Source organism: Fusarium venenatum (genome assembly GCF_020744135.1).
Source record: "Fusarium venenatum strain MPI-CAGE-CH-0201 chromosome Unknown EDB82scaffold_1, whole genome shotgun sequence".
NCBI lineage: Eukaryota > Fungi > Ascomycota > Sordariomycetes > Hypocreales > Nectriaceae > Fusarium > Fusarium venenatum.
In genome coordinates, this window is record NW_027072129.1 from 3821706 (window position 1) to 3840623 (window position 18918).

Genomic DNA, 18918 nt, shown 5'->3' on the forward strand with positions numbered 1-18918 from the left:
GGGCCTGATGCACTAACAAACGCAAGGTACGGGATTAGAGTGGATGTTACTTATACAAACGAGATACTGAATCATGGGCGGAACACTAGTGACGTTACAAGTATCTCTCAGCTCTCAGTGACTCCACTTACCATCCCCGGAACCCTAGCGAGCAGCCGTTAAACTCCCGTCGCGTCCAGTCCATGGAAAGCCCGCTTCTTTTCCTTCCTTTCTTTCCTTCTTGGGCTCTTCTTTTTCTTCTCCTACCTACATCATTCTCACTCTCGCCCTCACCCTCACTCTCGTCACTCCCACTGCTTGCCTCACACTCACCAGGCCAAACTGACTTATACAGCATCTTTTTCGTGTCTTATACCCTGATCAGCCTCAGCCGTGTAAGTCGCCTCGATCCTGCCTAGGCCTGGGCTCCATCGCATCACTCTCGAGAAGAGGAGCCCACCCCCGATTTGTTTCCCACCTGCGCGCCCGCGTTCGCTCTTCTCGATCTGTCCACTCAACAAACGGCCCCAAATTTTGCTTTAGCACGAATTCCTAGTCTCGCGTTTTCCCACCACATTCTTGCTTCTGTATCTGCCTGCTCATGCTACCATATACCGGCATACTGAACCGACATTCTTATTAGTGGGGGAAAGGCTACACCTTCAGCCTTGCAGGTGATTTCTTTGACACTTCCACGCCGGCGACTTGCGCCAACTACTAGACAATGGTATGCGCTTCCACTGCTCACTTCCTTGCGTCTGCTCTTTTACTGACTTGGTATTTCAAGGTTCTCTTCAAACGCAAACCCGTCCGCTTCTTGCCGGCCGCGGAGATTGAAGATGAGAACGCCGAGGTATGACTGCACGCAGGGAGCTCCAGGTTTTGCGCAACCACTAACCAGTGATAGGTTTGGCTTATTCCTCAAACAGGGGAGGTTTTCACCTCTTATGATAGCTATCTTGATCGGTGAGTTTGATTCGTTAGCTAATCCCATGTGCACTTCGCTTATACTATTCTTAGCATGGATTTCTACAAACAGGTTAGCCACGATGCCTGGTTTCATATCACATTACTCCTTGCTGACCTACTTCATAGCGTCGTTTCAACGATCAAATCACTGGACATTCTGGCTTGACCTTTTTTGAGGCGTTGAAGAGTGAGGTTTGTACCGCCCGCCAAATCTAATCGTAACGTTCTGGACTTACATGACCATTTAGCTTGCGGGTGGCAAAGAAGTTGAAGCTTCGTTTCCCGAGGCGCTGAAAGGTCCTATACTGCGTAAGGTGCAGTTTCAGACTGTTTCTCGCCTCGATAACCTTGTCGATCAAATCTACGACGAGTTCAAGCATGACTACTACCCTGGCGAAGAGGTCACAGTGACCATGAAGGGAGGCGATCGCGCACACGGGTTGGTGCGCGATAAGACAACATTCGGTCCTCGCGCCCTTCCTGATGGAAGCCATTCTCTGCCCACAACACGCTACCTCGTGGATCTCAAGGATTCAGAAGGGGAGACGATAGTCACAGATGAACATATCTGCCGAGACCGAGGCATCTTCACAAAGGCAATGCTCAGATCTTTCATTAAAAAGACAGTCACTCGTGATGCATGGAACGGCGCACCATGGCTGGTCAAGCACGATTACGCAAGCCAGTATCACATTGACACTCGCGTGCCTCCTCATCTTCGATACGACACCAAGGTTATGGAGCGCAAGCAACTCCAGGCACAGAAGAGAGCGCACATCAATCATGACATCAACGGCCACGACTTGACTTCGGCGCTTCAATCAGGTCCAGTTCGTCTCCCAGAACTCAAGCCAGCTCCTAAGAGCAAGGCGAAGCCGGGGCAACATGGATCGGGATCCAAGGGTCTCAAGTGGCCTCTTAACATGCCTGTTCATGGAGGCAACCCGTTTAGCTCTCCTTCAGACTATGGCATCCAGACACCCGCCCAACGCGAGCCCACTCCTCCTCCCCCTCCTCCCCCTCCTCCCAAGTACCCTATTGAGGATCTACAGCTGGAGCCTCGGGATGATCGAAAGCGTCCACATCTCAAATTTCTCTGCAGAAACCCCCCAGCCAAGGTCGAAAACGACGACGCAATCCAGGACGATTTCTCTGACAAGATCAACATGGAATCCATCGGGCCATTGCTCGAGACTTGGGATACACTCAATGTGTACTGCGAGGTCTTCAAGCTGGACTCTTTCACTTTTGACGATTATGTTGAGGCACTCTGTGTTGCTTCGGAGAAAGTGCCAATCCAGCTCATTGACGAGATTCATTGCTCAGTTTTGAAGATTTTGGTAGACTCAGAAGCCGACGGTGGCAAGGTGCGAATTACTCTACCTGAAGTCGACGAAGAAGATAGCGACGAGGAGGAGGACGAGGATGCCAGTGCACTGCCTACTCCGGAGCCAGAAGTCAAACCAGGCAGACGAGCCACTCGTAGCAGTCTTGCCAAGGCTGAAGCAGAGAGACTGGCTGCTGAAGCTGCTGCTGCTGAGAAGGAGAGTGAGGAAGAGACCAAGCATCGTGCCGAACAGATTTTGGAGGATTACGATTGGATCGAGCATCTTCGAAAGCGAGACTTTGCCAATGGAGGCTGGGAGCGAATCCTGGTGGGCCTCCTTCATCAGCTGTCAGAGAATGAACGTCAGCACGATGTCTGCGAAGAGCTATTGCACCTGCTCGTACCAGCTGGTGTCGATGCCACACAAGAAACTGTTAAACAGCGATATGCTCAGCTCGACGTTAATCAACGCGTCAAGGTTCTGCAGATTATCTGCATGCTGACTACTGAGACTAAGGCTATGCGTGGCTACATGGAGGACTGCAGCGAAACCATGACCACATACCGCAAGGAGCGAATTGAATGGCAGCGACAGCGCAAGCAAGCGTAAGTTGGAAAGAAGATATGCGGTTGTTGATTCGTGCTAACAATCTCTACAGTATTGAGGATCTGCGTCAACTTAACGAGCAGAAGAAGATCTTGCTGCCAGACAACATGCCTCCCTCGCCACCAAAGGAAGAGGACGGCGATGTGAAGATGGCCGAGCCTGACGATTCAATAATGTCTCGAGAAGCCGACGGGGAAGAGACCGAAGAGGATCCGACGACGACTAGAAAGCGACGACGACCTCTCACAGCTAAGCAGCGCAAGCAGGAAGAAGAGCAAGCACTTAAGAAGGAGAAGGAGAAGGCTGCCAAGATGGCCAAGCCTCCCAAACCCCCAGCCCAGTCGAAGCAATTCATCAAGCTCTTGAAGGACATTCAGAAGAAAGAGGACATCATCAAGAAGTGCGAGGATGAAATCGCTGTCATTGAAAATGACTTGCGCGAGGCCGATTGTCCTCGAACCCGAGTGCTTGGAAAAGATCGCTTCTGGAACCGGTACTACTGGTTTGAAAGGAATGGCATGCCTTATGGTGGCCTTCCTGACAGCTCAACAGCCGCAGCGGATTATGCTAACGGTCTGATTTGGGTCCAAGGCCCTGACGAACTCGAGCGAGAAGGTTACATCGACTTGCCCGCTGATCTTCAAGAAGAGTATAAGGCAAAATTCAACATGACCGTGCCTGAGCGGAAGGCCATGGAGGAGTCCAACACCAGCGTGTTCAACGCGCATCAATGGGGTTACATCTCAGAGCCTGAACATGTTGATGAGCTTATCAAATGGCTGGATCCTCGTGGATTCAACGAACTCAAGCTTCGAAAAGAGCTTTTAGCCTTCAAGGAGAAGATTGCCAAGCACATGCAGAGTCGCAAGGCCTACCTCTCAGCCGAGGAAGAGAACGATAAGAAGGAGGAAACTCATAAACGGATGAGTACACGTATCCGAGATAAGTCACCCGATACATCCAATTATCGCAGTCTCCAGTGGGAGAACACGATAGCGCTTGAGGAGCTGGGACATTTGCACAGCGATCCTCCCCCACCGCCACGATCTCGGAAGCAAACTCGAAAGCGCGAGGCTGTTAATGACGCCCCAGCCCCAGCAGCTAAGACTCGACGACGATGAGCAAGCCTACGTGATTATTGTTGAGCAACATTCGATTTACACCTAAGAAACACTGCTTGATGTTGGAATCAATTACAAAGTAAAGAAGCGTGCTAAGATACAAAAGAAGATTGGTGTTTTTACGAGGAAGTAAGCGGTAATGCAATTACATGTTGTTTTTGGCATTGTGCCAGATTGGAGGAGTCTTGGAGAACACATGGCGTTTGGTTCTCATATGTTTGCTTTGTTGAGGGCGGATCATTAGGGAGACAGGTTCATCATTACATTGCATTGAACTGTACTAGATACATCATGGCGAACGGCAGCATCAGGGAGTGGCATAGACCAAGTTAGATGAAAGGCTAAAGTTTAGAGGCCTTTGTTTGTACGAAATGAGACGAATCATAAAGCATGTACCAGTAGATCCAATGTGATACGAGACGGCTCGAGCTGAGATGCTCGGTACATGTGATATATGATATGTGGACCTCAATTGATCTGCATCGACCAGCCAACGACAATGGTGTGAGGCCGCAAGGATGTCATAATTCATCCATCGGATAGTCTAGTTAGGCCGACCACATTGGGAAGCTTGGCCGAGGCTACAAAAAGCGACGTGACTATGTAGTACACATATAATTCGAGGCGCGCAAACTTTGTTGGGTTAGTTTGTGAATACTTTGTTTCATTCAAAATCATTTACCCGTATACTGGACAATTCATATCATACATACATTTCGCAATGGCTTCCAACGAACTCCCCAATGTCAAGCTTTTTTGGTGTGTCTTTCATGATTTCATCTATACTCTTAATCACCGATACTAACTAATGGAACTAGGCTCGAAAAGTCTCGCTCTCAGCGTATTCTCTGGCTCCTTCAGGAGCTCGGGTTGCCTTATGAGCTTGAAATTTTCCACCGCAACAAGCAGACATTCCTTGCTCCTCCAGAACTTCAAAAGATTCATCCTCTGGGAAAGTCGCCCGTGATCCAGCTCACACCCGCTGGTGCTGAGGCAGGCGCTGAGCCTATTACCTTGGCTGAGAGTGGCTTCATCACACAGTACCTCACGAAGAATGTACCTGAGGGTAAAAGGCTGATGCCCTCACGATGGAAGGAGGGTATGGAGGGCAAGATTGGAGGTGAGACTGAGATGTGGATGAGATATCAGTACTACCTTCATTACTGTGAGGGTACTCTCATGCCTCCTCTGGTCATGGGACTTGTTATCGGCAGTAAGTTTGACTCTGTTCTCAATGCATTGCCGTTTACTAACTTCTCTTCAAGTGCTCAAATCCCCAATGGTTCCGTTTTTCATCCGCCCCATCTCAACGATGCTGGCCAACCGAGTCATCTCTTCATTCATTGCCCCCAATCTGCAAGTCAACCTGAAGATGATTGAGGGTCATCTGGCCACATCAGGAGGCAACTACATCTGCGGTACTTCGCTGACGTCGGCGGATATCCTGCTCAGCTTCCCGTTGATCGCGGCTGAGCCGGAACTTGACAAGTTTGGCACCTTTGAGGGAGAAGAGTCCTGGAAGACCGTGTTCCCCAAGGTGGCAGCGTACGTTGAGATGATCAAGAACGAGGAAGGCTATAAGAAGAGCGTGGAGAAGATTGTTGAGATTGATGGCAAGTTCAAGGCTTCTTTGTAATTATAAGAGTTTTTACATGTTAGAAAACACCGACTGCCGATGAATCATTGATTTTGGTTTGTCAATATTCGCCAACTCCTAAAATAAGATTAAAGTCATAAATATTAAGATAATTTAAAAATATTACCAGCTGATATAGCAAGCCGATATCTCAGATGTAGGTAGAGGTAATTGATCCTTGACTATCGGGAATATGCACACCGAAGTTTACCAAGGTGGGTTGCAGCAGACGGTACATGATTGGCTGTACGCACATCTTCTCTTCACCACCTAAAAATATAGTCAAGCCTCAACCAAGACAAGACGTTGATTAAGCAACAAATTGCATTGCGACTGCAATTAATCGCCCAAAAGTTTGAACATGTACGCATCTCGGACAGTTTGTTCAAGATGCTCATCTCAATGGCGATCGACCCCGGTCTCAGCTTCAGCCTCGACCAAACGGCTTGGGGCTGCAGCCTCTTATTCCACTGCAGCTGAGACCAGGTCGCCAGCATCCTCCAGGCCAAACAATACAAGCAGGGACTCAAGATCACGACATCCAGGTCAGAGAAAAGGAGTCAATGCCTTCAAAGAAAATAGGCAACCCGGTGAGGACATAGCATTGGCCCTCTTCAAAGAGGTTGTGAGCCCCAAGGAGGTTGAAACTCCCACAGACACAACCTTTTTCAGTACGCCTCTGCCTCAGAGTGAGCTCGAAATTACCACATTAATCAACACCTTGATATCACCCAAGGTGCCCATCGAAAAAATGTACCGGATTTTTCAGGATGAGATCTGGCCAGGCATCACAGCACTTGGAGGCCACATCCCCAAACCAATTTACACAGCCACGCTTCAACTGCTCGCCAAACAGCGCGACTACATGCTCGAGAGAGCCGACTACAACAACAGCCTGGACATAGCACAGAAATACAGTGCCCTCGGAGTTTATGACCTGAGCATCAGGAACGACCTTATCCTGAGCATGTGCTGTAGGATAGTGCAGGTAAAGAACAGCTCAAAGGACCGCTCCGAAATCAGAATGAGGATCCTCAATTTGTGGAAACATGTTTCTCAACTCAAGCGGCCCAGCCAAGTTGGCCGGACGCTACGCTTCGCGCTGCCTTCTGCGACAGAAGTCATGAAGGATATCTCTGAGTACATCAAGATTGATGGGTCCATGTCTCGGGGGGAACAAGCAACTCGTGCGTTGGCCTCTATATTCCTCCAATTCCCGCCTCCACAAGCACAAGAAATTATTCCTGCGCTCTTGGCTACTATGGCTGTTGTATCCGATAACAGATTCGGAGGTGCTTCATACAAGTCAATGATGTCGCCTTTGTTCTTCCTTATCAAACCTGTGCTATCAGAGTACAGTATGACGCAAGCTGGTGTCGAGGCTGCATTTACCAAGCCTTCTGCTGTCCCTCCTTCAAGGCTCAACGAGCTCAAGGAATATGTTGTGAAGCAGTGGCCAATAGCAGTCAAAATGATTAGCGCGGCCCAGAAGGAAACTATATTTCACCACGATCCTGACGCCCACAGAAGTCTCATGAACTTCCACAGACAGGTACGAACGGCCTACAAAAGGCGTGATCCAGGCGCTGTCGGCTCCATCTGGCATTCAATGACAGCCAAGCTGCAAGACAGTCCGGCCTTCAAAGCCGAGCTGGCCGAGGACTCCGACTTTCTTGACTTCTGGGCGTTTGTGTGGTGTGCGATCCGTCGGCCGATTCAAGCTCAGGAGACGATCAACCTCATGAAATCGCTCAAGCTTGAACCCACAATTAGGACGTACACGAGCATGATGCACGGATGGAAGATGTGCAAGGATATCAGCAAGATCGAAATGCTGTGGGATCAACTCGTAAAGTCCGGTACGAAGCTGGACAGCGTCATCTGGACTGAGCGTGTGTCGGCCCTTATTGAGCTCGGACAACACCAAAAGGGCCTCGAGGCACTCTCGGAATTGCTAGACAATTGGCGCCAGGCGGTCAAGGATGGAACTCAGGACCAGGCTGTGGAGCCCAACATCGAGACTGTTAACGCTGCCTTCAAGGGCTTACTGCACACAGATGCCAAGGCGGCGCATGAGCTGCTAGGTTGGGCTGGAAAGCAAGGCATTGAACCCAATACCCGTACATACAATATCCTCATCCGTGAGACCATCCGTTTGGGTCACCACGAAGAGATCAATCAGCTTCTGCGTTCCATGCAAGCACATGGTATTGAACCTGACTCCGCGACATTCACCATTCTTCTCGAAACTGTCATTGGTAGCATGCACGATGCCAGCGCCAAGGAACAAGTCTCTGCCATAAAGTCCGTCTTCAACGAAATCGAGCAAGCAGGCCTCAAACCCAATCTCGAGACGTACGGCAAGGTGCTTTACGCCCTGGACGGTCTCCCCAACTGCTCTGACGATGTCATAGCCGCACTGCAGCAGCACATGCGCGGAAACGGTTTCGGTTCCCGTCTCACTCCGCACATGATCACCATCCTTATCGAGCGTGCCCTTCGTCATAACCCTCCGGATATGAACAAGATTCGCTCTCTACTCAAGGAGAACAACCTCACGACAGTCTCCAGCGGTGACCAAACACTATGGGAGCGCGTTACGGCTGCTCATGCCATCAGCGGCAATGTCAAGGAAGCAATGGCTATCTTTGACGATCTCGCTGCCTCCGGTCGCCCCGTCACGTCACTGCCTTCTCTTACCGAGCTGATCCAGGCGCTCATCCAGCATGGAGACAGAGAGACTGCTCAGAGAGTTGTGGATGTCGTAGTCAATCACAAGCTTAATAACAAAGATGACAAGGCTGCGAGACAAAGGTACTGGAAGCATCACTTTTGGTACATAGCTCAGTACAATGGTTTGGTGGATGGTGCGAAGCTGAAGCAGTATTCTTATAGGTAGATGAACAAACCAAAATGTACCAGTATCAGATTTTACTAGACTGTATCAGAGGTTTAATTCCTCGCTGAATAGATCATGTATTTACCATACCTCAAGCACGTATTTGTATATTCAAAAGATGCAGTATTATTCATTCGTGATGCATCCATTACCATGTTACGCCTGGGCGCCTTTCCAAGATATCACCTTTGTCCCTTGTAACGAATTCATATAAGTCAACTTATGATTCATCCATTGGCTCTCCGTCATCAGAAGCCTCTTCTGTCGTCGACTTTTGCCCCAGCATCAAAGCAATCTGTTCCAAACCCTCGACATCGCCCCTCGTTATTTTGCGTCCTTCGCCTTGCCATTCGCCATCGCGCACCTCGCCTTGCTCTCCAAGCTCCAGTCCTCTCGCTGTCTCAAGATATTTCCGCGATGCACCCTCAACATATTCCAGGCGCTCACGCCTCCAGGTGCGAGAACCACTAGCAGCATGATCGGTCGAGCTATCTTCATCCACAGGGCCAAGATCAGGAAGCAATGTGCGTAGTGAAGTTGACAGAGCACGAAGGGCTTGTAATTGAGAAAGCGTAAACTCTGTCGTCGTTGCGATGGGCTTGTCGGTCCCGGCGGTTTGAAGACTTGCCTTTTCGCGCAGAAATCCAAATGCTGAGCCATCTGGTGCCGACGTCTCTGGGGTAGTTTGTCCTTCCTCTGCCTTGACATCCGGCACAACGCCCAGCAAAGATCTCAACTTTTCAAGAAGAGCATCATTACGTGTCCGTTCACTTTCTAGCGCAGTTTGTAGTCGTTGGCTAGCATGTAATCTCCTCCGTAGTGTAGTCACCGACTCAGCCGTTGGGCGATCCTGTCCCTCCAGCCCTGCAAAATCCAGACCCTCGTAATGCGCCAAAAGCATGTATGGCTGGTCATCGGGTCTCACTGTCAAGATGTTTCGCATTGTGTACAGCTCGAATAAATCGAAATTCTTATCAATGGACGCGTTGAGTAGCGTCTCAAGCTGGTGTGTGCCATGTTCGATCTCTAGTTTAGCCGCTTCGTCGGGCGGTAATGCGGGAGACCCATCTTTAGGCGCGTGTTTACTAGAGAAACCGAGAGCTTGTGGTGGAATGGAGAGTAGGAGACGTTCGACTGAGTCAAGAGCGCGATCGGCGAGGACGTTGACTGTGTTGATGATGTCGTCAAGCAGGGACTAAAAGAGAATCAGTGGCTAGCCATGATGAATCTTTCAGTGGAACCACATACGGCTGGGGGGTATCCAAAGTGCTCTGTTAAAAGCTCGTAGTCTGAGTTTTGTTGAGATGCCATGGTGGGACGCTGTATTAGAATCAAGTGAGGTTGTAGTGGGAGGAAGTTGGAAGACGCGTCTTGTCGCGTAAATGGGAATTGGTCAATTCATATGTTTAGTGAGTAGGCAAGTCTACAAAATTGTATTTCGAGTCGTACAGCTTATGACAAAAATCCAGGGCATAAGAAACCATTTCCGTCTACCGGCAAGACCTTGGATCCCAAATCCAAGTCAAAACGGTTCCTGAGATGATGACTGTGTAGCAGTATCATGGAAGACATATCGTCGCCTGATTCGCAAGGTGTCAGGACAATCCATTGACAGGAGCAACCCCGCCATTGTGGCTTGATCCTGTCTCCAGTGGCTTGGCTGTGCGTCACTCCCGTGCCCAGTCGATTTAGGCCCAACTTAAGTTGACCTCGGACTTGTCTATTCCAACTTCATTCCTTCGATTCTAGAAACGAAAAGGCCTGTATCCTTCACTACCTAGAAAACTCATCATGTCTAAATACAAGGATATTATGAAAAATGGGTGGCACCCTGAAAAGTCAGGTACAACCTTCAAGGGCCAAGTTGTAAGCAATCTCCTCTTCTTACCGACTATCAGAAGCTAACATCACGCCAGAAAGGTCTTGTTGGAAGAGGAAAGTCTGATGATGCCGACACAAGTAACCATGTCTCTGTTCCTATATCACAGCTGAAGGATCCTTCAACCTTTGCACCACCTCCCAAGCGTACTGGTACTGGCCTCATTCCAGCAGCACCCAGAAAGGACACTGCCTCGCCATCGAACCATCAGGATCCTTACGCCCCTGTCTCTCAAGAACATGGATATACCAATCCTCAGGAACAAACAGACGAGCCGCCAAAGCCTCGCGGTCCTTACCGTGTAAACACCACCGGCCTATCGACAGATAACCTACCTAAGCCGCCTGGAAGAAGAGACGGCGCCGACGGACGTTCAGCGCAGCCTCCATCTTATCAATCAGCCATGACGGGCGTAGGAGGAGGCAGATCAGCACCTCCTAGCCTACCACCCCGTCTTCCCCCGAGGACCAACTCTGCAAGCACAGTGGGGAGCTCGCCCGCCGCTAGCCCTGCTCCTATAGAAAATGGACTCCTGAACCAAGGAGCAGTGAGCCGCTTGGGTGCAGCAGGTATTAATGTCCCTGGCTTCGGCATTGGTCGCTCCAGCCCTGCGGCTGCTGCATCTCCTAGCCCACCTCCACCTCCACGCCCAGGCGTCGCTTCGCCTCCTCCTGCGAAGACTCCATCACATACGAGCGAACTACAGAACCGATTTTCTAAGCTCGGTACATCGTCATCTAATGCCAATGCAGCAGCGCCCCCACCTCCCAGCGAGGGAACTACGTGGGCGCAGAAACAAGCCGCCCTCAAGACTGCCTCGTCGTTCCAAAAGGATCCTTCTTCAGTCTCCTTTTCGGACGCCCGAGCAGCCGCCAGCACAGCCAACAACTTCCGTCAGCGCCATGGTGAACAAGTTGCTGCTGGAGCCAAGGCAGCAAATAATTTCAACCAAAAGTACGGCCTTTTGGACAAAGCACAGAGTTCTTACTCCAAATTACAAGGCGATCAAGCCCAAGATCAGGGCGATACTTCTGGAGTATTATCCACGGGCATAGCAAGTGTAGCTGGAAAGAAGAAGCCACCGCCTCCACCTCCGCCGAAGAAGAAGCCAGCTCTGGTGAGCGCATCGGCTCCTCCTACTGACGATGAACCACCGCCGATTCCCATGGCAACAAGGCCCCAGTTTTGATTTACACGGCACGAGTTAAGGAAACTGGCATTGCTAGGCGCTAACGGGGTTCGATTTACCAATATTATCTTAAGGCAACCACATTTATCACTGCAAAAAAAAAAGGCGACAAAATAACATAGTTGGAACTCGTAGCTTCTTTCTTTCTTTCTTTTATTTCGTCTCGTCGCTGCATCTCGAGGGATGTACCAGCGTCGAAATCGAGATTCGTGTGGCTCGTAATCTAAACAACTGCTCGCCTGTTTGTCATTGCAGACGGGATGGAGCAGAACCAAAAACATCACCGTGGCATTATTGCCAACTTAGACCTTCATCTCAGTGACGCCGTGCTTCCAGACGATGATGTAAGGGGTAACACCGTCCTCACGGTAGTTGAGGAGGACAACCCTACAAATTTGTTAGCAATCCATTACTAGAAAAGTCAAAGTTGAGAAACGGGGAAATCGTACATGGCATCGGGGTCCATAGACTCGCCAGTGTAGAACTCGAAATCCTTGAAGTTGGGGAGAAGCTTGTCCTTGACGAACTTGGAAGCGCCGGTCTCGAAGGCCTTGACCTCGTCTTCGGAAGCATTCTTCTCCTGGAGGGCAGCCTTAACGCGCTTCATGTAACCTAAATTGAAGTTAGCAAACTACTCGGTCCTTGGTCATTTGTGAGGTCTCTCTATACCCTTGAGGTAGGTCAGGTAACTCTTCTTGTCGAAGGAGGTGCTCTGAAGACGGAAGGAGCTGACAATGTTGTTGACCTTGACCACGGTGTCGTCGAGATCCTCAGCAGCCTCCTCAGCGGAAGCGTTGGCACCGATATCTGGAAGACAATGTCAGCAAAATTAACGAGGCTTGTTTGAACATTTGCTGTTGCGTACCAACGTTGACACCACCCTCCTCGATCATGGCGCAGTCGGCCTCGTAGACGATGCCATCGACCTCCTTGAGGTCGTAGGAGTCGGAGATGAGCTCGTCACCGTTGAGGATGTCCTGTAGTTGCAGTCGTCAGTGAAAGATCATGCGAATAATACCACAACCAAGCGCGGGGTAGAAAGATCAACAGAAGGCGGGGTACTGAAGATGGCAAGCAATGTAGAGCAACGGGCTTATTGGGGGATCGTACCTTGTAGATAAGCATGATGGCGGTTTGAGTCTGTTGGACCTTTTGGAGATGGATAGGATAGGATGGTGAGAAGAGAAAAGACTGGCAAAGAGGAGCACAGCAGAGGGAGAGAAATAGAGCCTGATGATAATAAAAATCAAAGGCCCAGTGGCGGGGTAGTGGGGGCTTCAAAGAGATTAGCGGCACGCAAAGTAAAAAAGGCACATCTAGACGCCGTAAATTTTTTCCGCTACCCTACCGTAAGCTCTCAGCCAATCAAGCTTCCCAAGTGGATTCAGATTCTTGAACCTTGCCGATTCTCGGAATCGCTTCCATTTCGTACGATTTGTTTTTTTACCTCGTCACATATTTTCGCGATCAACTATGGCCGACCTCCGAATTTTGCTCATCGGCAACGGTGGCCGTGAGCACGCTCTGGCTTGGAAGCTTAGCCAGTCTTCTCGAGTTGAGCAGATCTTTGCTGTCCCGGGTAACGGAGGTACTGCTGGATGCCCCAAGACCTCCAACGTCACTTCAGTCAAGGCCGAAGATTTCGCTGGTCTTATCAAGTTCTCCCAAGAAAATGGTGTTAACCTGGTCGTCCCCGGTCCCGAGGCCCCTCTCGTTGACGGTGTTGAGGGATGGTTCCGAAACGCAGGCATCCCCTGCTTCGGTCCCTCGAAGGAGGCTGCGCGCCTTGAGGGCAGCAAGACCTATTCTAAGGATTTCATGAAAAAGTACAACGTTCCAACTGCCGCTTACGAGAATTTCTCCGATTACACCAAGGCCTGTGCCTACGTTGACAGCGTCGATCATGACGTTGTCATCAAGGCCACTGGTCTTGCCGCTGGAAAGGGTGTTATTCTTCCCGAGACCAAGGAGGAGGCAAAGGCTGCCCTGAAGCAAATTATGGTTGACAAGGAGTTTGGCGATGCTGGCGATGAGGTTGTTATCGAGGAGCTTCTGATTGGTGACGAGCTCAGTGTTCTCACCTTCTGCGATGGCTACGCTATCCGATCCCTGCCTCTCGCTCAGGACCACAAGCGCATCTTTGACGGAGACCAGGGCCCCAACACTGGTGGCATGGGCTGCTATGCGCCTACAAACATTGCTACCAAGGAGCTTACCGAGCTCATTGACCGCGAGATTCTCGAGCCCACCATCTCCGGCATGCGACGAGAGCAGCAACCTTTCCGCGGTGTTCTTTTCACTGGTCTTATGATCACCAGCAAGGGCCCTAAGGTCCTCGAGTACAACGTCCGATTCGGTGATCCCGAGACACAGACTGTCCTTCCTCTTCTCTCTGCTGATACCGATTTGGCTGAGATCATGCTTGCTTGTGCCAATGGATACCTTGACAACTGCAAGCTGACCATCGAGAACAAGTTCAGCGCTACTGTTGTTCTTGCTTCTGGTGGTTACCCCGGTTCTTATCCTAAGGGCAAGGCCATGACTGTTCAGACTCCTCCTCCCGGTTGCAACATCTTCCATGCCGGTACCACACTTGACAGCGATGGCCTCAAGACCTCTGGCGGTCGTGTTATTGCTATCAACGCTGTTGGCGACTCTCTCCGAGCTGCCGTCGATGCCGCCTACGCTGCCCTCGACAACAAGGCTATCGAGTTTGAGGGTGCTTTCTACCGAAAGGACATTGCCCACCGTGCGTTCCGTTCTACTGAGCAGGCTTCTATGACCTACGCCCAGGCTGGTGTCGATATTCAGGCCGGTAACGATTTCGTCGAGAAGATCAAGAAGGCCGTCGCCAGCACCAAGCGACCTGGCGCTGACGCCGAGATTGGTGGCTTTGGTGGTGAGGTTGACCTGTCCAAGGCCGGCTACCCTCAAGCCCCCATCATCGTTGGTGCCATTGATGGTGTCGGTACCAAGCTCATGATTGCTCAGGCCATGAAGAAGCACGACACTGTTGGTATCGATCTGGTTGCTATGAACGTCAACGATCTTGTTGTTCAGGGTGCCACTCCTGTTATGTTCCTCGACTACTACGGCTGCAGCAAGCTGGACCTCTCCACTGCTGCTGATTTCGTTCAGGGTGTTGCTGACGGATGCCGTCAAGCCGGTTGTGCTCTTGTTGGTGGCGAGACTGCTGAGATGCCAGGCATGTATCAGAAGGATGATTATGATGCTGCTGGTTGCGCTGTTGGTACTGTTACTGCTGAGGCCAAGCTCCCCCGAAAGGACGACATGGGCCAGGATGATGTTCTCCTTGGTCTTGGTTCCGCCGGTGTTCACTCTAACGGTTTCTCTCTTGCTCGCCGTATCGTCACTCACGCTGGTCTGAGCTACACTGACGCCGCTCCTTGGGATCAATCCACCACAGTTGGCGAGTCTCTCCTCACCCCTACTCGAATCTACGTCAAGGCTCTCCTCCCCATCCTTTCTGAGATCAAGGGTCTTGCTCACATCACTGGTGGCGGTCTCGTCGAGAACGTACCCCGCATGATCCCCGAATCTCTTGCCGCCGAGATCGAGTTTGGCTCATGGGAGATCCCCCCTGTCTTCAAGTGGCTCCGTGAGGCTGGCAACGTCGAGCCTATCGAGATGTGTCGCACCTTCAACTCTGGTGTTGGTATGGTTATCGCCGTTGATGCCACAAAGGCCGATGCCGTTGCCCAGACCCTCACTGATGGCGGCGAGAAGGTGTACCGCATCGGTCGTCTCACCCGACGTGACCAAGGCGAGGCTTGCCTCATTCACAACGTCGACTCGTGGAAGGCTGAGACCACGGTGCCTAGCAAGCGAAAGAATATTGGAGCGTGATTGGGATAAGAAAATATGCGATTTATGGAGTCAATTCGGTTTTATGATGGGATAGGAATATAGGTTAAAATGGGGTTAGAAATTATGTATGAGGACGAGATAGAAGGCATGCTTGCGATGGTATTTCGTAAAGCCTATTCAATGAATGAAAAATGATTTTTGCGTTTCAATTTTCCGCGTACCAATCACCAAGTTGATTTCCAGCTAAAAAATAATGGACAGGATTTACACATATGTGATTGCAATATAATAGGCCAGACATGGTCCAATAGAATTACACGGCAGACGTAGTAGAGTCATATCCAGTATCAGTGCTTGGTAACCTCATAACTCCTGTCTGAGCACATAAATATTATCTCAGGATCGAATTGTTTATCCAAATAGGACCACAGTATCCGGAAGCCGCGGTGATTTTTGCACGCCTGTTCAAGTTATGATCTCCAACGCCTGACAAGGTAAGCCAGGGGTCAAGTTTGCCCCGGATTTATACGCGGGTTGGGCTTGCTTCACGCTCGCACTCAAACCAGGGAAAGGGAATCTAAACGACCACAGCTGGCGTGTTCTAGGGGCTATTTGAATAAACGACGCATGACCTGTTGGTGACGTTTCAGTGGCATGAGCCACAAGAGGCTTTGCAAGGCTTGGTCTACGCTCATGCATGAATTAATAGGGAGACATAACATTCGTACGTTTTCTGAGTCCATTGAAAGCAATGACAGTTATTAGTGAACCCACTTTCTTGCAGTGTAGTTTTGTGCCATGTTACAGGTACGTTGACACATGTGATTGATTTAATGTAATTAAACTGTCAGCACAGTGACACGCGTGGGCTGATGCCGATGCCGATGCCGCCACTCCATAGTGATACAAAATGTCATGATCCATGATGCGACGTTGGGAATTGCTCTTCAGGAGAGCGAGGCCTGAAATGGCGCATCAAACTTCTGCAAAAGGAGATTGATTACTGTACAGTAATCTCTTGGCACGGCTCTATCGACTCTTTGAGGGTCCCGTTGGGTCATGTCCTTCCCCATCGCACAGTTGATTGTCTCCGAAGCTCCCGGGCAAAACGTACTGTATATCAGCATTTTTCGCTTGTACCTGAGGTGGGTTGCCACTTTAGAGGCCCCAGCGGCGCGAACGATTGGACCAACGCGCCTTAATCTAATCTTCGGGCCCCTACCAGCCTACCAACCCAAGCCCAGCTTAGTCCCGTCTTAATAACTTGATCTTGCCTTCCATCCAAAAGCTTGACACTCCCTTTTCCCTCCAATTCCTTGTATCCTCCTGACCCTCATTTGTCCAAAAGAGACTCAACTGTTGAATAATTGGTTTTCTTATTTTGCTTGCTATTTACAGTTGTGCGGCTTGCGCTCAACTTCCAACTCATTCGCTCCTTGTCCAATTCGACTACTTCTAAATTTATACTCGCGACGCATCAAAAGTATAGCACATACTCTAATATTCAACCCGTCATGGGCAACGACAGCTCCATCCTCGCCGACGGTTCCGCAATGATTGCGCCCGGCACATCTTTCAACCACACGCTCTTCGACACAGCTTTACCGCCGCTGCCTGTCTTCAGCCTCGAGGTCCAGCCTGACCTCTTGTCCTGGGTATCCGACTTTTGGCTCAATCTGCTGCTCCCTGTCGTCGTCTACTGGGCCTTGTCTCTCACCTTCCACGCCATCGACGTACTCGACTTGTTCCCTCAATACCGACTTCACACGCCCGAAGAAATCACAAAGCGCAATCACGTTTCCCGTTATCAAGTCGCTCGCGATGTTATCCTGCAGCAGATCATCCAGGTCGTCACCGGCGCACTCCTTGCCTTGTCGGAACCCCCCGAGATGGTAGGCAAGGGCGAGTATGACGTTGCTATTTGGGCTACCCGCATTCGTATCGCTCAAAGAGCTCTTCCAACTCTCCTCGGTCTCGTCGGCCTCAATGCCACCGCCATTTCAAAGGGTCTTCTCGATTCCCATCCCCTGCTGGCCGGGGCTATCGCTGGTGGTTACTACCCTTCTCTCGTCAACGCAAACTCGGAGCCTGCTTTCGCGTCTTGGGAGATAACATTGGCCAAGATCATCTACAACTTCATGATTCCCGCCCTCCAATACTTTATCGGCGCCGCCATCATCGATACTTGGCAGTACTTCCTCCACCGATTGATGCACGTCAACAAGTGGCTGTATGGTAAGTTTCACGCAGGCAAAGCGTTGCCGGCTTCTACGACATATTTGCTGTCAATTGAGTTTCGTTATAGCTAACTTGAGTCTGCAGCTCACTTCCACTCCCGCCACCACCGTCTTTATGTGCCTTACGCCTACGGTGCTCTCTACAACCATCCTGTTGAGGGATTCCTCCTCGATACTCTTGGTGCTGCCGTCGCATTCAAGGTTACTCGCATGACTCTTCGCCAGGGCATTCTGTTCTTCTCCATGTCCACAATCAAGACTGTCGACGACCACTGTGGCTACGCTTTCCCATGGGACCCTCTTCAGCTCGTTACCAGTAATAACGCCGAATACCACGACATTCATCACCAACACTACGGAATCAAGACCAACTTTGCCCAGCCTTTCTTCACATTCTGGGATACTCTTCTCGACACAAAGTACAAGGGCTCAAGAACCAACAAGCCCAGCGAGAAGAAGGCCAAGCAAGAGGCCAAGGCCCAGTAGATCTGTCTGGGGCATTGACACATGAACAGTTTTGATTTCAACATGAGGAGCACATGATACACAAACCAATGAGAAAACAAAAACATTACTTGGGTGCCGGGAATCGCTGGCATGCGATCGGTTTGTCAACACTTTTTTTTTTCGATGGGGCGCTTTTGCTATGGGTTGGATTTGTTGCGGGCATGACATCTTTTTCGGCATCGACAATTATCATCAAGGCTCGAAGCTTACGGTAATATCTTTAATTCACGGCTTTAATGAGGCGCCTGATGGACCAACTCCTTGGGCCAAATATATTCTTCCCACTTTCGTTATCATCAAGCCACCACTCTGGCATGTCATTGAATCCCGCTGCGATAATCGAGGCAGAGCTGGATGGGTAGCAGCGTGGGGTGACTGTTGAGGGAACGGTGCCGCTGGGTGGGAGTGCTTTTTACTCTGTTTGTTTTGCATATGAATCTGTACCATACTGTTTGGAATGCGGTGTACGGATCGCTTTTAGCGGTAGGGAAAGCACATGCAATTGGAAGATTGTCAACTTGAAGCTCATTCCTGCAGAAGCGAAAAACAGGACATAGTCAAAACAGGAGGGAATACACCAAGAGAGTGAATTCACACAATTACATAATACTGTGCATCAGATTGGCTCTTAGGATAGCATTGTGAAGCAGATTATCAACAGTTGTTGTCTTTGAAACTGGGATGCGTCGTATGGTGGGCTTTGTGTCTGTGTTGGATGTGTGAGGTGCTCGGTTCGCCCT

General features: G+C 50.2%; 7 protein-coding genes across 7 annotated transcripts; 5 read left to right on the plus strand and 2 right to left on the minus strand.

Moving 5' to 3' along the window:
- The first annotated feature begins 253 nt into the window (after positions 1-253).
- EDB82DRAFT_456306 (ATP-utilizing chromatin assembly and remodelling N-terminal-domain-containing protein) lies at positions 254-4467 on the plus strand. The gene is made up of 7 exons (XM_065607851.1): positions 254-706; positions 767-832; positions 887-945; positions 1000-1018; positions 1075-1140; positions 1197-2881; positions 2935-4467. The coding sequence occupies exons 1-7, from the start codon at positions 704-706 to the stop codon at positions 4001-4003; spliced, it is 2967 nt and encodes a 988-aa protein (XP_065465487.1). The 5' UTR covers positions 254-703; the 3' UTR covers positions 4004-4467.
- A 2-nt stretch (positions 4468-4469) lies between these two features.
- On the plus strand, positions 4470-8631 carry EDB82DRAFT_456308 (uncharacterized protein). Its single transcript, XM_065607852.1, has 5 exons — positions 4470-4762; positions 4822-5216; positions 5269-5635; positions 5927-6022; positions 6126-8631. Exons 1-5 carry the CDS (start codon positions 4725-4727, stop codon positions 8536-8538), a joined length of 3309 nt encoding a protein of 1102 aa, XP_065465488.1. The 5' UTR covers positions 4470-4724; the 3' UTR covers positions 8539-8631.
- Positions 8632-8633: 2 nt separating this feature from the next.
- Positions 8634-10101, minus strand: EDB82DRAFT_485706 (Mis12 protein-domain-containing protein). The gene is made up of 2 exons (XM_025731088.2): positions 9787-10101; positions 8634-9733 (listed from the first exon to the last, which is right to left on the minus strand). Exons 1-2 carry the CDS (start codon positions 9847-9849, stop codon positions 8759-8761), a joined length of 1038 nt encoding a protein of 345 aa, XP_025590148.2. The 5' UTR covers positions 9850-10101; the 3' UTR covers positions 8634-8758.
- A 49-nt stretch (positions 10102-10150) lies between these two features.
- EDB82DRAFT_38353 (uncharacterized protein) lies at positions 10151-11817 on the plus strand. Its single transcript, XM_025731086.2, has 2 exons — positions 10151-10404; positions 10455-11817. The coding sequence occupies exons 1-2, from the start codon at positions 10330-10332 to the stop codon at positions 11604-11606; spliced, it is 1227 nt and encodes a 408-aa protein (XP_025590147.2). The 5' UTR covers positions 10151-10329; the 3' UTR covers positions 11607-11817.
- A 91-nt stretch (positions 11818-11908) lies between these two features.
- Positions 11909-12731, minus strand: EDB82DRAFT_543212 (Mss4-like protein; the record flags this gene model as incomplete). The annotated part of the gene is made up of 5 exons (XM_025731085.2): positions 11909-11993; positions 12056-12218; positions 12276-12413; positions 12472-12583; positions 12717-12731. 5 exons carry the CDS (start codon positions 12729-12731, stop codon positions 11909-11911), a joined length of 513 nt encoding a protein of 170 aa, XP_025590146.1.
- Positions 12732-12900: 169 nt separating this feature from the next.
- Positions 12901-15659, plus strand: EDB82DRAFT_485709 (phosphoribosylglycinamide synthetase). Its single transcript, XM_025731084.2, has one exon. It carries the CDS (start codon positions 13080-13082, stop codon positions 15471-15473), a length of 2394 nt encoding a protein of 797 aa, XP_025590145.2. The 5' UTR covers positions 12901-13079; the 3' UTR covers positions 15474-15659.
- Positions 15660-16821: 1162 nt separating this feature from the next.
- Positions 16822-18296, plus strand: EDB82DRAFT_38432 (fatty acid hydroxylase superfamily-domain-containing protein). Its single transcript, XM_025731083.2, has 3 exons — positions 16822-17669; positions 17757-18178; positions 18211-18296. The coding sequence occupies exons 1-2, from the start codon at positions 16949-16951 to the stop codon at positions 18155-18157; spliced, it is 1122 nt and encodes a 373-aa protein (XP_025590144.1). The 5' UTR covers positions 16822-16948; the 3' UTR covers positions 18158-18178; positions 18211-18296.
- Positions 18297-18918: the final 622 nt, after the last annotated feature.